This window comes from Amblyomma americanum, chromosome 7 (assembly GCF_052857255.1).
Source record: "Amblyomma americanum isolate KBUSLIRL-KWMA chromosome 7, ASM5285725v1, whole genome shotgun sequence".
In the NCBI taxonomy this organism is placed as follows: Eukaryota; Metazoa; Arthropoda; class Arachnida; order Ixodida; family Ixodidae; genus Amblyomma; species Amblyomma americanum.
In genome coordinates, this window is record NC_135503.1 from 4,301,441 (window position 1) to 4,323,594 (window position 22,154).

The window sequence follows — 22,154 nt, forward strand, 5'->3', positions numbered from 1 at the left end:
TAAACCGGGAAAAATGTAACTCTATGAGACATTTTTAATGTCCACGATTTTGAGCGTACGCACCGGAAAAGCACCGGAAAATCGTATGAACCGGAAACGTATCAACGAGGCATTACATTCAGTATGCCTGTAGGCCTGCAGTTAATTAGTTTTGTGAAAATGATAATATTTCGGGAGAAAAAATTACGAACGGAATCGTCGCAGAGGCCACGATGATTATATTTTGCATGCTAAAAGTAAACATAAGAAAGATTATGTCAGGCTTATTTGCACTATTCTGTGGAGGTTACCACTTCCCAGAAAAAGTCTAGAAAATGCCACAAGTCTCAAATGAGGCAATATTAAAGAATTTTTCTCTGCGACTATAAGACACATCTTCAAATTTGCAGAATAAATAAGCATCTAGGTGCTAAAATAGCGTACCAACTTCCATCATTATATAATATAGGGAAGTGCAAGAAGCACTGCCCTAAATCAGCCATTTTTTAATGCAGCAGTTTTTCCAAAAATCAAAGGAGAAAAACCTCATCTCTAATTTTCCTTAAATCTTCTGAAACAACTCTCTAGAATGAGGCAAAAAAAATGCTACACAACCTGTTGTATTATACTGTTTCCAACAATTTTATCTGAACTCAAACCTGTAGCTTCTTGAGCATTGGCAGCAGCGCCTATATGAAGGTGCAGAAGCACAAGCTATGCCCTTCGTTGCTTTTTTTCTCGAAATGCCATGACTGAGACCTGTTTCCTCAAGAGAGAGCATACCTAATTACATTTTTATGGACAAACACCGATCTGTGACACAAGCAGGATTTGACGCCACCACTATCACCGAGGGCGGGTTACAGCTGGGAGAGCGGCCCATGAGAGTGTATGTAAACAAAAGCTGTATTGTAATTTTCTCAGAGTGCATCCGTGAGATTAAATTTTAATTAAAAAATGACAACTACATCTAGAACAGAATGTGGATGTGTAAGACGTAATTTCAAAGCCAAGGCATTTTTTAAATATTCCAATATGCGCTTGCCAGGTGTTTTACGAATCCACATTCGGTACTAGGCTCTTATTGCATTTTGTTAACGAAGGAGGACATCACTACTCATTTTGGAGTCTCTCTAATATGCAAAAGCGAGAAGAAAATGTAAAAAAGTTGAGGGAATGCCTGCTCCATCATAGCGATCACATGCTTAAACCAATCAAAATAAATGCAGAGAGCTGAAATAGAAACCGAAATGTATTTTTAATCAAATGCGAATTAGCAAAGAAAATAAGCCACGGTATGCCTGCAGCAGAATGACAAAGCGATGGCTTGGGGACATGTGCAGTATCATAGGGGCACTGTGAAGTAAAAATTTACATTAAAAACTTTTGTTTACATGCAGTCCTGTAGGCCGCGACTCCAACTATTAACTCGAACCCGGTGATAGCAACGCCACTGAATTCTGCTTACTTCACAGATCGGTGTTTGGCTGTAGAAATGCAATCAGGTATGCTCTCTCTTGACAGAAATGATCTCAGTCTTGACATATGGGAAAATGTAGAGCAGCAGAGGGTGTATCTACTGCTCCTGCACCTTCATTTAGCCACTTCTGCTGATGCTCGAGAAGCTATAGGTCTGAGCTTGGACAACACTGTTGGAAACAATATAATGCAACATCTTCTTTCACATTCTTTTCTCGTCTCCTTCTAGAGACTTGTTTCAGAAGTTTTAAGAAAAATTGGGGTTTTTTGTTCACATTATTAAAAGTGCCAGATTTAGGCAATTTTTCTTCTATTTCTCTACCTTATATAACAATGAAAATAGGTACACTTGTTTAGCATCTAGATACTTATCTATTCTGCAAATTAAAAGGAGATCTGCCTTACAGTTGCAGAGAAAAAATTCTTGAATATTGTCTCCTTTGAGACTTCTGGTGATTTTGAAATTTTTTTCTAGGAAGCGAAAACTTTCTCAGAATATCTAAAAAAAAACCCTACATGTTCTTTCTCAAATTTTAGCACAGGCAAAGTACATCCGTCATGGCTTGAATATCTCCATTCCGACATCATTTCAAAGTTACAAAATAGTGATGTGCGCAAAAACACTGCTTCTGCCACGACGTTGCTCATCATTTTTTTTTCTTCCTAAATATCAGCATTTTCACAAAATGAAATTAACAATTGGCCTACTGAATAATCTGTGCATAATATAGAAAATAATCAAGAAAACTAAAAATCAGAAATATATATTTGAAAAATTACAGCGCGGAAAACGGGGACTTCAAGGGTAGAAAACACAGGACAAGTGCCGACTCTCAACTAAAGTTTAATCACAGCAAACAGGCAAATATAAGCAAACAGGCAACAACCAAACATTAAAACCACAAGGCACGTGCACTATGTTGCGTTGAGGAGTGCACAGCGGTTTTAGCCAGCGGTTTTAAACGTGGGAAGGGATTTGGGTCACTGATTAACTTCCTTGTTTCGAATAATTTGCGATTGGTAACTGCTGATAAAGAGGGTTGTTTTGTCATCTTACCAGAAACGTTGTTTTCGGATGAGGCGATATTAGCCATTCAGAAGAACTTATGACCGGTCTCGGCAAACACAAACAAGGTAAAAGGCATGGCTATGCAATTATTGAAAATTTGAATCTGGGACGTCTTAAAGGCAGTGTGAAAAAGGCAAAAAGCAACTGTTTAAAGATTTTCTTCTCTGCTAAGACACATAAAACGGGAATACCATTCCGGGCCATTGTAACAGAGAAGAACACCTGGCAACATGAAGTTTCTGGCTATTTACAGAAGCATATGGCAGCATTATCTGTTAATGATCCCTTTCTGATTCGTAACTCTGAGTGTGTCGTTAAATTTTTACAGCAGCAAAAGCCAGGTTTGCGTACAGCCTATAGCATAGATGTGGTAGATTTGTTCTACTCTCTTCTGCACAAGGAACTGATGACTGCTGTTTTTAATTGTATTACTTCGAACAATGATGAACAACAATTTGTGAAAAGATGTGGCATTTCAGTAGCTGGGTTCCTTGAGCTGTTGTCATTTTATGTCAAGTCTACCTTCATTGAATGGGAAGGTGCACTCTATACCCAAAAAGCAGGCGTGTGTATAGGTTCAAGAGTTGCACCTGCTCTTAGCGATATTTTTCTGTCATACGTGGATCGAGGTATTCAGAAAGGTTTGGGTGGGAAGACGTCACGTATTTTCAGATACGTGGATGATTTTTTGGTTCTTATTAAAAAACAGAATTCCTTGGACACATGTCTGGTGTGTTAGAAGTATTCCAAGCTAATGCATGTGGTTTGCACTTCACCACTGAGGTTCCGGTTAATAACATGATAAAGTTTTTAGATTTGTGTTTGACCATAGAGGAAGGACACATGTGTTGGAAGTACTCACCACGGGCCGAGAAACCGTTGCTGAATTAAAAATCGCATCATTCGAAGGTAGTAAAATGCAGAATTGTTGTTTCATCTTTGTCATCGGCGTTGCCAAAATCCTGTCACCGTGCTATGAAGCAAAGCTTCGATGATCAGGCTAAAAAGCTTAGGGATGCAGGTTATCCAAATGAGCTCACCACTTTGGGTTGCAATAAAATAGTTAAAAAGCTGAAAACTTCAGCTTTGCTGCTGTCTTCACAGAATGAACAGAAACAGAAAAAGTTCGCAGTCCTTCCCTATGTACACCGCCTGTCTCATGGTCTTAAAAATGTGGCCCATAAGTATGAAGTTGACAGAGTTTTTTTGGCACCAAATAAGCTCAATAAAATTTGTTCAATTGTTGAAAATAAGGCTCGCAATCCTAACAAATCTGTAGCGTCTTGTGGCATTAAGCATGATAAGAAATTTTTACCATGCTCTGAGGGCGTGGTGTACAAAATACCGCTGTCCTGTGGTCAAATTTACATTGGTCAAACAGGACGGTGTATTAACACACGTCTGAGAGAACATCTAAACTCATTAGATTCTAACCGCTCCACGAATTTAGTTGATCATTGCCGAGAGTGTAAATAATGTCTTCCTGCCTTGTATTACAGTGACATATTGTACAAACACCCCAATCAATTGACCAGAGAAATCGTAGAAGCATACAAGATGAGAAAGAAATCAAGATTGTGCATCAGCAAACCATCCCTGCTCCTGCGTGACAGTGAGGTTGCCTATCTTGACCCAACATAGTGCATGTGCCTTGTGGTTTTAATGTTTGGTTGTTGCCTGTTCGCTTATATTTGCCTGTTTGCTGTGATTAAACTTTAGCTGAGAGTCAGCGCTTGTCCTGTGTTTTCTACCCTTGAAGTCCCCGTTATCCGCGCTGTAATTTTTCAAATATGTATCACCAACTCGCCCGCCTTGCTATCGTACAGAAATATACGGAAGTCTGGTCTGTCATGGAATCGTCCGGAAGAGAGCCTTGCACAGTCTTATCTGGCGTATACTTCTAGAGCTATCAACTGCATAGAATCAAAAAAGCCTGAAGTATACTACTGCGAATGATCATTTTGGTCAGCAAATACCCTCACTTTTCACTTTCAATATGCAAAAAATGTTTCACAAAAATTTCAGAACAAAATTTATGACTGCTGCAAGTAGCATATCCATCAATGAAAATTAAAAATTCCACCACAGTTGCACAAGTGGTTCAGAATTCGGCCTTGCTGCCCTGTAAGCCAGTTGAGCTCTTCTTGTGAGCTTTGCCTACCAAACCATCAGGCACTGACATGAAAAAAAAAAAACGGTATTGAAAAAATTTTCTACAGATGTGAACTACCGAAAAGATTAAACCTATTGTCCAAATATAAAGGTCACTTACTAAGTCGTGGCATCAGGTAAGTGTGGACAAAAATCAAGGCTGAACAAGAATGTAAAATTTAACTGAGACAGGGAACTCTGTGCTTTCCAGGAACTTTAATAAATGGCACCACACGGTATGAAGCCTGAAGCACGCAAACATCAGTACAAGCTGAGCTATCACCACAAATGAACATCAGATCTTATAATTACTAATTGGACTTTGGTTTTTTATTTCCTTAAAATTCAGTGGACTTTTTAGGTGTTTATTTCAGAACACATTTTTCTTTCAGTTTTGATTTTTTATTTCAGTTCAATACAATTTCCCGTGGGAAGCTACCGATTTTCCTTGGTGCCATATGTAGCGCCCCTGTGCACTCTACAGCCACATATAGTTTATCTGGGCTGGTTAGTTAGCAAATTCCATGTGAACCTACTGCATATAAATCTACCACAACTAAATCTGTTTTCTTTGCATCTCACCAACGGTCACCTACTTCCACTACTTCCATCTTTCTTTGAAATATCCCGTACCTGCAAGTCCCAGCTGCAATTATTTACGTGTTGAATTGGACTGCAATCTTAAATTCATTCCTCGTAGAGTCACTGATGAAAATTAAGTTTTGTACAGAATAACAATTCTTTTAAGAGTGCACTGTGCATTTAACTATCAAACACTACTTACTTTACACTCTGCATTCAGCCGCTCACACATTTGTAATTGCATTTTGTGCTGGGACACTACATATATAAGCCATTTGCATTCCTGAGAAATCTTGCTAAACCAGGCTATTAGAATAGTGACTTTTAGCTCACATTATCAAAATGACCAAATATTATTAGAGACCCATAGAATTCTATCAGTGCAGAAACTTGTTAAATTTAACCTTGATACCTTTTTATTTAAACAAATCAATAACTATCTCTGTGACACTGATACCTCACTGCTCTTTAGTAAGTACCAGACTTGCTGCAAACAATAATTACATTTTACATAAGGTTAGTATGAATTATGATAAAAAGAGTTCATTTTTCATCTGTTGCATTGCGGAATACACTCCCACTGAATATTAAATCATCAAAGACTCACAAATTCAATAGAAAGCTTATGCTATATTTTATCCTCTAGTATTACTTAGTTTACATTTCCCTTTGTGCTTCTATTAATGTCTGTTTCAAATTTTTTTTATTTGTTCAGAAGGTGTTTAGATGTACTCCTTGCTCCCTTTGTTTGTTTTTTTTTGTTTTTTTTGTTGCCTGCTACAGTTTGCAAAATTATTATTCTATAATGTGACAATATCTGCATTTCATCTAATTAATTTTTACTTATGCTGTTGTTACCGAAAATATTTAGTGTCTTTTCATTCGCAAAGGAGGTCTCATTACGGTTTGTCACATTGGGACCTCCTGCTGTATATTAATGTGTTGTATTATCTTGACATACTTATATTAAATATGATTTGATGATGATTTTTAAACAGCACTTTATGAACAAGTAATTAATGCACAAATGGTCATGTTTACAGCATTGGTTGCAAATAAAAATATTGCCGTAAATATAGCAAGTAACAGCGTGGAAGTTCACTGACCATGCTGTAAGAAAAGGATTTTAACAAATTTGTTTCTAAAAATTGGCTTGCGTGAAAACTTAAATAAACAAAAAAGAAAAAAAGCAAGAGCAACAGGGGAACAGGAACAGCACACATATACACTAGCCTTGCTTAGGCAAGTCCAGTTGCATTCATGTCACAATAACTTACTCTGATTGTGAAAAATATTAGTGTATTTGTCACCTGCGACACACTGCTCGCTCTTTCAGTCACACAACAAAGTGCAAAATCTGCAAGGAGTCAGACGGCCTCTGACCGCACAGTCCCCATGATGACAGCAGCAATGGAAGTGCCACTGTACACAGAAGCCACTGTACACGGAAGAGTTTTACAACTCGAAACCATGGTCATGCTTGACCATGGTTTCGAGTTGACAGTGCCACAGATATTCAATGAACTTGGCGAAGAGTTTTGCAATTTCAAAACTAAACGTAAAATGACTAAAGCAATAAGAAAATGGTGCTCATCCTTGCAGATAAATCACTGATGGCTTCTTGCATGCTATATTCTACTTTCCCTGTTTTTGCTTCAGATTTTATAGTTGTTTAGATATGGCTCATTTCAAGGTGTTATGATGTCCTCCGTTCATTTTGTTTTCTTTTTCTCGAGTTGTATTCCTATTTGCTCAGTATGTATACATAATTTTTGCATAATATGCATGTACTAGTGTTCTAATGTCACTGTGTTGTGGATAATTTTTTTAAAAATTCAGTGATGCACCGTACTGCCTGAACAACCAACAAGCACGCTGTGCTTAGGTTGGACAGAAAAACTCATGTACTAAATGAAGATGAATAAATTTTGATTTGATTTAATTTGTTAGAGTTATAAGCATTGTCAGTGTCCTTGCATGCCTTGCGAAAACTCCTTAACCGAATAATGGTTAGGATAAGGCGATATTCTGTGCGTAGAAGACACTACGCTATAGTTGGATACAAATCAAGAACGAAGCGGCAAATGTCTCCTAAAGGCGGCCATCTAGTCAATGGCGACAACCGATTCTGACGACGTTAGGGTTATTATCACCTTGTACGTGCTAGTGTGACATCCCAGGGTGCGACAAATGAAAGGGGGGTCAACGATGGCTTAATTGGATTAACCGCTGCCTCATGAAACTCCGTCAACACCATTGGGCTGCCCCAACTGCCACTTCGTTCTCAATTTGTAGGAGACTATAGTAGATGAAGCGTGAAGATGTAGTGGAACCTCTTGGCCAGTATCCACTGTTTGTCTAAAGCAGCAGAGCAATGCCTCAAAACATACAGCTCCACTAATCCGACTATACCATTGTCTCACTATGCTCCTGGCTTCTGCACTTTGTTAATTATAACTTGTGACTGAGTAACTCGTACTCAATATTTAGCAAGCTATGGCACACATCTGAAGGGTACTGACCTTTTTCGATTAAAACTGAGCACGGAGAAAAGCTATTCAAGAACAAAAAAAGGTTAACACGCCCTGTGTGAAACACTCGGTGACTATTCAGGGTGACTGTGCTCATACCGCAAGCCATCTCAGTCTATGATAATTTAAGCATGGTGAACCAGTAAGATAATGTCATCCTCCCGTATCACTGGCAGCGAGTCAGTGAGAGTCTTGGTGAATACCGTTGAGTAAAGGTACTGCGCAAAATGATACAAACAAGGACGGGCACAGACTCGCGACGGTTTATTCAGAAGAACAACGCATACTTATACCTTCCACACCGCCATGTCAGTCACTAAGCGTAAGTGACTGACATGGCGGTGTGGAAGTTATAAGTATGCGTTGTTCTCCTGAATAAACCCAGTTGCGAGTCTGTGCCCGTTTTTGTGCCTTTCTCGTCCTTGTTTGTATTATTTTGCACAGTACTTTTACTCAACGATGTACGACCGACTCGTCCAACAACATGCACTCTTGGTGAACACCTAGCAGCCTATTAATATGGTGTCTGTTCATGTGTAACTTAGCATTGAAGCATGCCATTGTACCTATTGGAGAATGAAGTATTGCTAGGAGAAAAGAAATTTGTCAGTTGGCATGCTTACCTTGGTCTCTAAACTGTTAAAAACTTTCTAAAGAACATTTCACCTGAGATGTTCTTTGTAATATCATCCCCCACCCAACAGTATGGCACTGTGGGTGCTGTGATCAATAAAATAAATAAGTTGCCCTTAATTGCTCGTACAGGTATTGATGTGCACATTTTGAAGTGCAGCATTTTGTAAAAAAAAAATGCAGTTGCTGTAACATAATGAGTATTTTGTACAGAAGCATATTCAAAATCAGTGCATGAAAGTGGATTGCTATGTTTAGGTTCATTAACACCAGCTGCAAAAACAAGAAACAATAGCCCTAGGGCAATTGTTTCCCTTCAACAAACAAAATACATCACGCTTCTGCAGAAAGCTGGCAAGCAGTGGCTAACCTGAAGAAAAGTAGCACGGTCGAGGGCCACGGCCAGCTCACCCTCCTTAGACACCACCTCCTGGGACAGCTGCCACAGATTCCCACGTCTCACACAAAGCAGAGAGGAAAAAAAATATCTCGCACAGAGCAAGATAGAGGGAAGAAAAAACTTGAAGGCCTTCTTAACCACATTTTTAAAGAAGAATATGCCATAGCATTTAGGTTGCCTGCTATAATGTCTACAATGAGGGTCTAACGTTGTTCTTGCAATTTTCCCGTCAAAACTCTAACTAGAACTGGCTAAAACTGAGGCTTGGGCAAGTTGGTAATACATTAATACAGCGTGAATAGCTCTATGTGAATGAAACAAGGACGAAGGAAGGCACACAAGCACGAGCGCCGACTTGCAAATGAAGTTTAAAGCTTGGCCCACAAAAATACATAACAGGCTCAACCAACAAATGAAAACACATCAACAATCACAAGAGAATTAAGATACATACCAGTACATACTAACAACTGTTAATGGCAACAATGCCGCTGCTGTCACCGTCAACAGTTATTAGTATGTATCTTCTCTTGTGATTGTTATGTTTTCTTTTTTTGGTTGAGAGAAGATACACACTAAAAACTTTTAATGGCGACAACAGCAGCGTCACTCTTTTTCCCACAAAGTAACCAGAGGGTCTTCTAGCTGGAATAAAACCTGCTTAGGCAGCATGAGTGGGGCCCAGCAGACCATTCCATTTTGGCCCTGTTCACTCTCTGGGGTTATTGCCTCCTTGGTATGAAAGACACCCATTCATTATTTTGCACTGTAGTGATTCTGAATGGGCACTACTTAATGTGTCATTCAGCCAGACAGACTGCCTCTTCAATTGTTAAAGAAATGCATTAGTGGATCACACTCAGTGGCTTTCGAATGTGCTTACTTCTTGTTTCCTAGTGGGAAAAACCATAGAAAAATGAAAAGGAAAATGAAGAAGAAGCTAGTTAGCATTTTCACAGAATTCTTGTAGCCCCCATGTAAATGAAGAGTAAAGAAAAATATCCACTAAAGCGCATTTGTTATTTTTTCGCTGCCCCTTTCTCTAGCCTACGTGATAACAGGTTTGATGGTTCATCAAGCCAGACAAATGTGATAGTATTAACACATATAGAAATCCCAAAATCTCCGTAAAGTCAAGCTTACATTTAAAGAATGTTGACGGCTCGGAAATTGGCCATACAAACGCGAAGAGCCCAGGAATCAATTCAGCGGCCAAAGAGGAAAACAGCCGAAACTTACGCTTAAAAATCCATTCTCACCAGATTTTCCAAGTCTGTTCTAAGGGTTGTCCTCACATCTTCCGCGCCAATGCCCAGCCTGTCACAAAGATCTAATTCCGACACCGCCAGGAAAGGCGACGTGCAGCTGGTAAGCAAATAGAAGAGGAAACTTTAGTGGAGAAGAACGTGAAATGAAAATACTGTAATTTTACCTTTTATCTGTTTTTAGTTTTACAAGATGAAGAAGGTGGTCGGCGGACTTCACGTTGCGGCACCGCGCTACGCGTGTCGCAGCCTGGCATATCTGCAAAACTAAGTTTGTGGCCACCGTTGACGCAATCGAGTGATAAATACCTGCTCAGCAATTTTAAGCCGAAGTCCTGACACCATGCCGGCACTTTAGTGGAACAGGCGAACGTTTGGATCATGGAGTTTTTCAAAATTACCGAGACTGTCTCTACGGCTCGGGTCTGTTCGCATTTGCGCTTGTTTACGCGCACGCAAAGCACATGGCGTGATAGCAACGACGATACGGCTGTGGCTGCGAGCACGTTTCGCGCGCTCGGGCCGGTGGCTCGGACTCTAGATGCACGAGGAGCGAACTTTCTTTTTATTTTCTCCAGCAAATTGCTTGCTTTCGAATAGGCTTCGAATTCTTTCCTGCGAACTCCCCTCCCCCCGTTGCCATTTTCAGATATGCGCCATTTTCGGAATCGAAACCAAGCACGCCGATCATGCGGTACTTGAAACTGGCGACGTGCCGCCTAGCTCCGTGGTGCGAAACATGATTCATGTGACATCATAAGAGCCCATGGCCCCTTACCCATAGCCGGTGTCGCACGTTGCCATCTGCAAGGTGGCAGGTGGCAAGAGCCACTGAAGAACCAGCTGCGCTGCCACGGTTGGCAGGTGGAAAAGTGGAGAAATGGAAATCCCCATCCCCTTTCCACTTGTATAGTCTGTGGGCGCGCATGGCAACTGACGACGAGGTTCTTATGCTACAGTGCCTAGAATGTACTGTATATTCTAGGCACTGTACTTATGCTACTATCGCACTGTCGCAGCTATTGGTAATTACGTTTCCTCCAAGTTTCTTCTACAGCGTGTGTTGCCATATGCGCTGCTGGAAGGCCACTGCACATCCTTAATTTTTTTTTATAGAGGGAAGCAAAACAGCCATGCACTGCAAGCACACACTGCAAATTCAATCAGAAGTTTCACGTTTGATTGTTTCAAAAAAACTAAACACTGGTACGGTCGTGACACCGGTTTAGCAAGATGGGCGTTTATACCCTCCTTTTATTAAACCTGCAGTGACCCCAGTCAGTACTACCAGAGTCCTTGAATGCTCTGAAGCGCTGATATGGCATGGAACATGGTCTTGGCTTCAGAGTGCTTTTACGCGTACACAATCTTGTCAAGTTTATACTGTGCTTACAAGTGCGCGACTTTCAGTGCCTCTAGCTTATGTGCCAGTGGTAGCACCCCTGAATTTCCAGTATTCCGAAAGAAAATATCAGACCATGCTCTGTTCACTTTTAAAGCAGCTTTATGTAGGTTACAGTCCCACATGCTTGAACTGCTGGATGTTGTGCCAGATCACAAAGAAATATGGAGCTATTACAACCAAACTGACGTGCCACGTACACATAGTGCACCTTGACTTTTTGGGCTGCATTCTAACAGAAAGACTAGACGTCTGCTAAAATGTTTAATCTGGTGACCTTAGCTTTCCTGCAAAATGCAATAAGAACTAGTATTTCTATCCATGAACAATGTGCAAAATAATTTATAAAAAATGGCTGGCAGTTTAGCATTGCTAAGCACAAAATATTGTGCGAAAGCACAGTTTTTTAGCAGGCTGATCACATCACCACCATGCCACCTACCTCAAAGCACGATTGAGGTGCCCATGCACCTTTCCTTTCCTTAAAATCAGTGAAGCCTACAACATTGTCAATGCCAGTTTACCCAAATGAACGCCGGTGGCCTATTGCTCCAGTGGCGCATTTCTCAACGATCTCAACGTCAACTCAAGCAGCGGCAAGCATCTCTGTCACCGTCAGCCGCATAGCTCAAAGTGCGAATGAGGTGTCCACTGACCCAGGGAGCCAGTTATGCGCGTTTCCTTTCCTTTCGTGACTCTATCAAAGGCTTCACATCCAAACAAAGAACGCCTGTGCGCTTTGATGCGTTCAGCGGAACCCTGGTTGTGTTCGATGTGACGCCTGGCTGCCCAGAGCCAAAACTCCCAGCCGGGCAACAAGTGGCGTGCTATCATCACCATCATCATCATTTATTTACCCTTAAAGGCCCTTGACTTAGGGCATTACATAAGGGGGTGGGGGGAAGCAGTCATACGTTACATAATACAATGGAACATCAATAAGGAATACAAGGTGCAGGGTTCATGTTCAACATTAACATTATCAACACTAAGAAAGACACAGCGGCTCAAGAACAACTTGGAGGAAGATAAGAAAACGCACATGCACACACTCAAAAACACGGCAAAGATCATTTGTTGAAATGTGCTGATAATAACTGTCTGAATTTATTAGGTTCTATTTCAGTAACTATGTAATAGGGTAGGCCATACCACAATGTAATGGAGCTTGGTAAATCTTTTTAATTGGGTTTGTGGAGCCGTGTATGCGCTGCAAACTTAAAAGAGTCAAAAAGCCGGCGTGAGGTGCGAAGCGGCGGGTGCAATACAGAGTTTCTTAGCTGTGGGAAGGTGTAGTATAATTTGCGAAATAAACAAAGCTGTGAAATTTTACGCCGAAGTGCCAGGGGTTGAAGATTAAGGGATGCCTTGATAAGAGTTACACTGTGTCGTCTGTCGTACTGCGATGTGATAAAACGGGCCGCGCGATTTTGGATGGCTTCAAGCTGATCGATTAGATATTTCTGATGGGGATTCCAGATCGCCGATGCATATTCGAGTTTGGAACGGATGAATGTTACGTTGGCGAGTTGACGGAGAGATTGGAGTGAAAAAGCGAGGGATCGTCTGATGAACCCAAGCAACTTGGAAGCATCTGTACAAAGTTTTGCAATGTGCTCGGATCAGGTTAGTTTGTTGTTCACGATGATTCCAAGATACCTGTATGATTCTGTTTCGGAGAGTGGTGTAGAATTTAATGAATACGGATAGCTGAGGTTATTCGATCCGCTTTCTCGATACCTGCATGAACTTACATTTGTAAATGTTCAGTTGCATAAGCCATGACGTATGCCAGGTTTCCATGAGGTTTAAGCCGCGTTGAAGCAGAGTCTGGTCATCGGGAGTAGATATTTGGCGGTAAAGGACGCAATCGTCTGTGAAGAGGCGGACACGAGATGATATGGCATTAGGAAGATCGTTGATAAACATCAGAAAAAGGAGTGGTCCCAGCACCGATCCCTGAGGGACGCCAGAGATATGACTGTAGTATCTTCCGATCTGTGGTTCCCTATTACTGTATATTGTGAGCGGCCGCGGAGGAAGCATTCAATCCATGATAAGATTAAAGGAATGTGGAAGCAGGAGAGTTTTGCCATTAAACGCCGTTGTGGAACGCGATCGAAGGCTTCGAGAATTCTATATGTAAATGACGTAAGTTTGAAAAGAAGAATCTAAGTTTCAGTGAATGTCTGTGGTGAATTCGAAAACCTGGTACTCGCAACAATGGTCAGATCTAAAACCGTGCTGTTTTTCATAAAAGAAAGCGTTATTGTCGAGGGGAGATGTGATCTGCGGATATAAAATGTGCTCCAGTAGCTTGCATGGAATGGGTGTTAATGAAATTTGGCGGTAATTAGAAAGATCGGATCGATTGCCTGCCTTAAATACTGGGGTTACTTTACTAGTTTTCCAATCATTTGGTATTTCGCCATTTGAAACAGATTGCTGAAAAGTAATTTCCAAAATACGGCTAGAAGTGCTCACAGTTCCCTTCAATATTTTGGCAGTTATGTTGTCTGGCCCAGGGGCGCTTGACAGTTTAAAGTTGTCGATGAGTTTAGTGATACCCTCATGGGTTATAAAAACTCGTGGCATCTGGGAAAAACTAGTGGTAGGTATTGGGGGAATACGGAGTGCAGGTTCGTGCGTGAACACGGAGGAAAAATATGAATTCATGACATCTGCGCGCTCATTATCAGGGACATGTAAGCCGCCATATGGTTAACCAATGAAATGTTTTGAGTACGGCTTTTGCTCGGAGTGACCAGATTTCAGAATTTTTTTGGGTTAGCGCGCATGATGTTTTCAAGATCTTTGTGAAAAAAATTCTTTTTACAATGTCGTAGTAGGCTAATGTATTCATGTATAAGCACTTGCTGTACATTTTTGAACTGAATTTGCATGCTTGGCCGCACGATAGAGGCGCTCCTTTTTGCTTGCTAACTCTCACAAGGCGATGCTATACCAGGGCTTGTTACAATCACCACGTATGCAGACAATTAAAGGGGAAATAGGTTTCAACAAGGGATAAGGTTTTATTCTTGTAGAGCAGCCAGTTTTGTTCTACTGATCTAGTGGATGCAGCCTGCTGGAAAAGGTGGAAAAAAGTTTCTAACTGACGGTTAATAGTGCGAAAGTCTGCTTTATTGTAGTCGCGAATGTACTTTAAGGAGCGTTGCTTGGTGAGGACAGGAACGGAAAAGTTGAACACAAGCACCTTGTGACCGCTCAGACTGGTGATGCTTGTTAATGACTCAATTAACTCAGGTTTGGAAGCGAGAACAAGATCGAGAATGTTGTCACCACGAGTAGGCACTTTAACAGTCTGGGTGAAGTTAAATGTGAGGACCAAGTCAATGAAATTGGAATGTGCTGACAGGGTTTCCCAGTCAATATCAGAAAGTTAAAGACTCCACAAAGTAGGAAGTTCGCATGCACAAAGCGAGACTGTAGATCAAGTAGGATGGCGTGAATGTCGGTAAGAAAAGAGGAGTCGCAATTCTGAGGCCGATAACAAGAAACAATAATATTTATACAGCTAGGAAGGGCCAGTTTAGCGCAAAGTATCTCGTGAGAGGAACTAACATGGACGGGGGATGTATGCAATTCTGATTTCGAGAGAACAAGGACGCCACCGCCCCTTCTTCCCGCTCTGTCACGCCTGTAAGCAATAAAAGGTTTCGTTTCGGAAAGAAGCTCTGTGTCTTCGATATTTGGAGTCAGCTCGGTAAAAACAGCAATATCCACGGAACTATCTTCAAGAAGGGATGCTACTGCTTCTTTAATTCTTTGGGAGGTAACTGCAGATATTCGTCAGTATTAGAGTCATGTTCTCAGAAGCCCGCGCATTTCTGTTAGCTAATGATGATTGATGAGGATTGGCACGTAGAGGGTGGAAAGCAGGTGTTGGTGATGGCTACGCCGACGACAGCTCTGTTACAGTATCGGTTGTGTCATTGTAGACGTATTGCTTGTTACCAATAACACGTTTGTTGAAACGTATCTTGAACGCAGCGTTAGTTTGCTGAGCATATGCAAAAAGTTTTTTTTGGGCCAATCTGACACGGGCTGAATAATCTTCGCGCACAGTATACTCCGAATTTTTAAGCTGAGATGTAGCTGTAAGAATTAATTATTTAGTTTTGAAACGCGCAAATTTTACAATAATGGGGCGATTATTTGCTGCCGTGTGACGTCCCATTCGGTGCGCACACTCAATGTCAGAAGGATCAATTGACACACCAAGTTTCTCGCAGCAGAAGGAAACGACATGCTCTTCAGATCGCACCCACGTTTCTTCTTTTACATCCGAAATTCCAAAAAAGATAAGGTTCGACCTATGAAAGCGGTTCTCCGCGTCAACATTTTTCGGCGAGCTGTTTGATTTCAAACGAAAGCTTAGTACTGTTCTGGCTAGTATTATATATTGTGTGGGCAGGAGCTACTTGAGTGAACATTTCCAAGTCATCGACACGTAGTGACAGACGATTGACAGTTTCTTCTATGATAGACTGCACCGCGAATGGCTGACAACTCGGCAATTATTGTAGCATGAAATTGTTCGAGACCAAGCATTCGGCGACAACTATCAAGCATTTGGGGGGGGGGGGCACGAAACCGCGAGTAAGAACAGGTAATTTGAACGGAACAATGCCGAGGACAGCAGGTAACTTACCTGCGTAAGAAGGGGCGAAATCATGACGAAGTTCCGAACGGTGAAGCGCCCTAAGTGGCTCCAGAGCAGATGCGTCTTTTCTAGTCGATGCATATCTCCCGCGCTGTTAGTTCCGCCACGTTGTCAGGCGTCATACTTGACAAGAGGCGGAAACGGTGGTGGAAGGCAGGTTTCAAGTTCTTTGTGGTCAGTGACGGAAGGGTACCAAGATAAGTCAAAGAATCCAGGGGGATTGTTGAAGTAGGAAGGCGGTGGCGTGATGCAGAGTAGAATAAAAGCCTGCGCAAGAAGGGGCAAAATCATGACCGAGTTCCGAGCGGTGAAGTGCCCCCCACATAAGGGTGTGGCATGGCTGCCACACCTCCACCGCTCCTCCACTTGAAGGTCAAATTGCGGCGCCGATGACCTTGGCTTGACTAGGCCAGCAGTAAGCCTTCGCTTTAAAATGTTTTCACCAAGGCATACAGTGGGAGCCATGGCACTTTTTTGAAAACATTGGTGCAAAAATCTGTTGTGCATTGACCAAGCTCTGTAGTTGGATACAACTCAAGAACGAAGTGGCAAATCTCCCTCAAGGAGCCCCGCCAACCAAAGGTGTCGACCGATTCTCGCTCTTGAGCGATTCCCTTGTACCTGCTGGCGTGAAATCACAGGTGGTGCCAGATGAAAGGGGGGATCAACATCACCATCATCTGCCTGACTACGCCCACTGCAGGAGAATGGTCTCTCCTACATATCTCTAATTAACCCTGTCATGCGCCAGCGGCGGCCATGCTATCTCAGGAAACTTCTTAATCCTCTTAATAATACTTTTTAATGACATGAGAAAGCATTTGACTCGTCAAAACGTCAGCAGTCGTGCAGGCATTGCGGAATCAAAGTGTAGAAGAGCCTTATGTAAAAATACCGCAATATATCTATAGTGGATGCACAGCTACCAATAAAGGCAGCAATAAAATTCCATTATATAAGAAAGGGTGTCAGGCAGAGAGGCATGATCTCGCCTATGCTATATTCACCACCTGTTTAAAAGAGCTGTACTCATGATCAGAGGCCTGAGTTGGGAATAGTTTGGGATAAGAGTTAATGGAGAATACCTTATTAATCTGCAATTTGCTGAAGACTTTGCCTTGCTAAGGCACTCAGGAGATGAACTGAAAAACATGGTCAATATGAGTTAGACAGACAGAGCAGTGCTGTCGCAAGTTAATATGCAGAAAACCAAAGAAAGGGGAATAACCACGGCTTAATCGGAATAATTACGGCGCATGAAAATCAGTCGCCACTAATGGCTGGATGGCCTGGTCTGATGGGCATCAGCTATTTCGTTCTTGGGTTGTATCTCCTCCAATATCCTCCTATTTTTTGACCAATCAGCTCAAAAACTTCTTATCAGATTCCACTCGCTCAGCAATTCATCTAAATGCAAGAAGAATTAGAAAAAACTATGATGCTATTTTCAACGCTCTTTTTATGTTCCCGAACGCATTTTCAATTATCAGAATTTCAAAGACTTGTTAAGTGAGCACGATAAAAATTTGTTCTCATTTCCTTCATACGCCTCAAAATTCTTCCACAGTTTTCTAAGCATGGTGGAGCTGCCTTATATATATCCCATCAGTTCACTTATAAACGAAGAATTGACTTAGAATTGAACATATCTCACTGTGAATCTGTTTGGGTCGAATATGGTTCCTTATTCCTAGACATCGATAATAGAAAATTAATATTTGCCTGTATTTACTGGTCACCGTCGTCACCAGTTCTCGATTTCTGTACCGCACTTCAATAGAAATTAGGTATTCTCTCATCTGAGAATGCAAATGTAGTAATAGTAGGTGACATAAACATCAATCTCCTCGATGAATCTGCTCTATAGATACCATAAACTACAGTAGCTCATTCCATAGCTTTGGCTTCGAGTGAATAATCACGGTTCCAACCCGATGCACCATTTCTAGTAATAACACGCTCAGAAGGGTAGCGGATCGGGCTAGTTGGTGCAGATTTGACAATTTCAGAAGCGCTAAAACACCGAGGACGCAGAGGGAACAGACAGTTGGAAATAGCGCTCGTCCCTGTCTGTTCCCTCTGCGTCCTCGGTGTTTTAGCACTTCTGAAAATGTCAAATAACACGCTCATTGATCACACTTTGACAAATTTATTATCCCTTCCAGAAGCTGGCGTCATTGAAATAGACATCACAGATCATTTCTTGATATTCACCCACTTTCCCAGTACAACTCAAAACCATAGCAGAATGATATACAGTAAGATTGTCTTGGATAACGAAAATTTTTTGACTGCAGTGGCTGAAGCTGACTGGCAGTCGATTATGTTACTGCATGATCCTCAAGAAGCTCATTCGCAGTTTTTATCACTTCTGACCTCATTAATTCATTCCCACTTCATTCCATTGTGTTGTATTGGGTTTTATGGCACATAAGCAACTCAGGCCATCATATGCCAAAAAAATAAGTGCAAAAAAAAACAAGTTTTGCCACAGAACCACTGGCTCACAGAGAGCCTTCTTAAAGCAATGCGCAAAAAGAAAATCTGTACAAAAAAACAAAAAGGCAGCCCTTCAACCTTAAACTTTTTGCTCGTTACAAGAAATATAAGAATACCTTGTCTGTACTATTAAAATGAGCTAAAAGGATCTGTTATGAACAAAAATTTCTTGAGTGTGGCAACAATGTGCAGGAAAAGTGGGAAATAATTCATTCTTAGGAAGAAGCGATAAGCACAAAGAAATAACTTTGATCTAACATAACGGTATCGAGTACAGTAACCCAAAAGAAATTGTAACTGCTTTTAATTGTTTCTTTAACGAGAGCATTAAGCCTGGCCTTGACAACATACATCCTGTTCATATGAAAATGATTGCGCATTTAATTACTGTCGTCCTATCACATATTGTGAACCTGATGTTTAAATCTGGTATTTTTCCACATGAACTAAAGCGTATAAAGATTATTTCGGTCTTTAAGAAGGGTTATAGCTCTTTAATGACAAATTATCATCCAATTTGCATTCTTCCCTGTCTCAACAAAGTAACTGAAAAACTAATTGTGAATTGTCTCGTTAAATATTTGGATAAATTTGGAGGAGCTGTCTTTAGAGCCTTGTTGAAAGCTTTTGACACCATTAAGCATCCAATTTTGTTCACTAGGCTAGAAGAAACTGGTTTTGCCAGCCCCCGTAATTATTGCTACAAAATTACTTGCAAAATAGATCACCAACTGTCACTACTTCAGATGTCTACTCTGATGTTGTGTTTACGAACTTAGGCGTACCACAAGGTTCTATTCTGGGTCCCTTCTTATTTTGAATTTATATTAATACCTTACCAAAGTGCCTCGGTTCCTCCAACTGTATATAATATGCTGACGACACCACAATTTATAACTCAGATTCAAACGTTACTAATCTCGCATCAAAACTTACTCATGTTCTAGACAACCCTCCATACCTTGGTGCAATCAACACAGTTTGACCATCAATTCTAGCAAAACGAAGTTCGTTGTTTTCAGCTCGCATCACCTCCAGTCACTTTCCATTCCTCCTGTCTCAGTTGGTCAGCATCTCATAGAGGCTAGCGATTTCGCCTTATTTCTGGGAGTGTATTTGGACAGCAATCTAAAGTTTCATGAACACATAACAAATATAAAGAAGAAAATTGCATACGGTTTGAGATTCCTTACTAAAGCTCGTCCATACTTTTCTAACAGCACAATAATATTACACCTACAAATCACTTACTGTATAGTATGCTGGGGAACCACGTATGCTACTCATCTAAAGTCATTGCAGATGATTCAAAATCAAGCCATTCGTATACTTACCTACAGTTCTTATCACATTGATGCAGCATTTATTCTTCAGGATCATAATGTCCTCTCCGTATCGGAGCTTGTTAGATACTGTCTTGGCATTCTCATGTACAAACTTGTCAACAATATAATCTCTCTTCCTCTCATACCTCAGTGTTATCTTGTAAACGACAACATAACCCAGTTTGCACTCAATAACAATATTGTCCTGCCTAAAGTATGCACCAATTACGGGGAACAGGCAATTCATTTCTCATCAGTTGCTGCCTGGAACACTATACCTTAGAACTAAACAATGCTCATTAAATCTTTCAAGCACACTTTAAACAAGCAATTCTTAGCTAAGAGCCCTAATTGTGATTAATTTGTTTCCTTTTCTTCTTACATGTATTTTGCACTGTCTCCTAACCTTCGTTATAATTCAGTATGTTTCGGTGGTCTTTTGTAATAGCTTTTTATAGTGTTTATTTCTCTCCCATGTGTCTGATTTAAGTTGTACCCCATATGTATATATTGTTTCTCATATTCATCTGATATGTCACAGCTGTTAAATGTTTTACACAATGTATTTGATTAGGAAATCTCATTACAGTCTTTGACTTCGGGACCTCCTTCTGTATGATACACTGTACGAATGAAATATATTAACAAATAAAGACTGATTCTGATTCTGTATCTGACTATAGCTTTCAAATACTGTGTGGGCTCCTCTGATGACAAGCAACAATAAAAACATTTCAGTGGTGAACCAACAGCGCCAAAAATAGAAAAGGCAAAACTAAGATCACTAAAAAGACTTTTCTGGTCAATGAAAGCTACACTAATTTAGTAAGTTAACCTGTAGGTGGCAGCATAATGCAGTGAAAAAGTAGTGGAAAGTGAGCTCCACACATATGTGATGTTCAGCAGATGTGAAGATAAGTTGCCGACTGCATCTGCGAAAAAATGGGCGCATGATATCAACTGGCAGAACCTTCCTGTAGTAATCGCCTGCTGCACTTGCAATGGGCGAATACTGCGTATCCTTTTGTTACAACCAGTTCAGTAGACAGCAAGCAAGGTTTCATAATACTGTGCCAGCACTTTCCGACGCAACACCAGAATGTGGCCTGTCAACTTAAATAAGGCAAATTTTAAATGAGACAGATTCTCTGCTCTGCATGAAGAATTCAATGCAGTGCTGAATATCTTTTGAGGATCTAGCCAGGCCAAATTGTGCTTATCATTCAGCATTCCAGCACAGCATTCATTTCAGCAAGTGATGCACTTCAATTACAGGTAACCATTCGTGGCAAAAAATAGAATCGCAAATGCAAATTTTGTTGTTTCTGAGGCAATGCTATCGCATGTCTCAATAAAAGCTACTTATATTTCATTCTAAAAAAAAAAAAAACACTGCTAGAGAAAATTAGATGACTCCCAGATAATGTCTGCCAGTATAGAACATAACACCTTTGGTCAACATGGCATGAGTGCAGCAAAAACCTGCATCCCTTCTTTGTGCATTTCAAAGTGTGTGGTTACTGTGCCCTGCAAGCTACGCAGAATGTAATCCAGGATCACTCCAAGCACACCAAGACCAGCTATGAGGTTTTGGCTTCTATTCCAGGTCACCACCTGCACAGTAGCTGCAAGGAGTTGTGGTCATTCTGTGGGACAGGTCACTGCCAGTGACACGACTCTAGTTGGCCAGTCAGCTCTTAGCATGTCTCCACAAGGATAATGATCCAGCAAAGTTGTCATGGAGGTGGCTCCAGTCTGTGCATCAATTCAAGTACTCCCTTACCAGTGCATGAATTTATCATACTCTCATTATTAATCTTTGGGGCAGTGGGGACAACCACTTGTATTCTTTCAGCCACTGCACCAATGTTTTTTCAGCTCAACCTGTATGCTTACCAGGTAGTGCAAAGGTGGCTATGAGCAGTGTGTCACAATGTAATTCATGCCACAAGCAAGCTATTTATGGATACACAGACTAAGTGCACGTCCACGATGTAACTACTATACATAACGTATCCTCAGGTAGCAGGCAGCTTTGCAGTTTCTATCAATGCTAGTCACTTCACATTGCCTTTCACACATGAAGCTGGGACTAGAACTGATGCAGTGTGCACACATTTTTAGCTAAAGAATGTCTAAAATGCTGCTCTCT

The 22,154-nt window shown here is 41.0% G+C and overlaps 1 protein-coding gene across 3 annotated transcripts in view; it reads right to left on the reverse strand.

Moving 5' to 3' along the window:
• ArgRS-m (arginyl-tRNA synthetase, mitochondrial) overlaps positions 1-10,569 on the reverse strand; it is a 45,784-nt gene extending 35,215 nt beyond the window's left edge. The window contains exons 1-4 of one of the 3 annotated variants that reach the window (XM_077630842.1): positions 10,399-10,569; positions 10,257-10,348; positions 10,084-10,189; positions 8,795-8,863 (exon numbers count right to left, since the gene is read on the reverse strand). In XM_077630842.1, coding sequence (XP_077486968.1) covers positions 8,795-8,863; positions 10,084-10,189; positions 10,257-10,348; positions 10,399-10,434 — 303 coding nt within the window. In that variant the 5' untranslated portion in view covers positions 10,435-10,569. Of the gene's footprint in view, positions 1-8,794; positions 8,883-10,083; positions 10,190-10,256; positions 10,349-10,398 lie in introns of those variants that run through there. The other 2 variants (XM_077630843.1, XM_077630844.1) reach the window with 2 other exon arrangements.
• Positions 10,570-22,154: the final 11,585 nt, after the last annotated feature.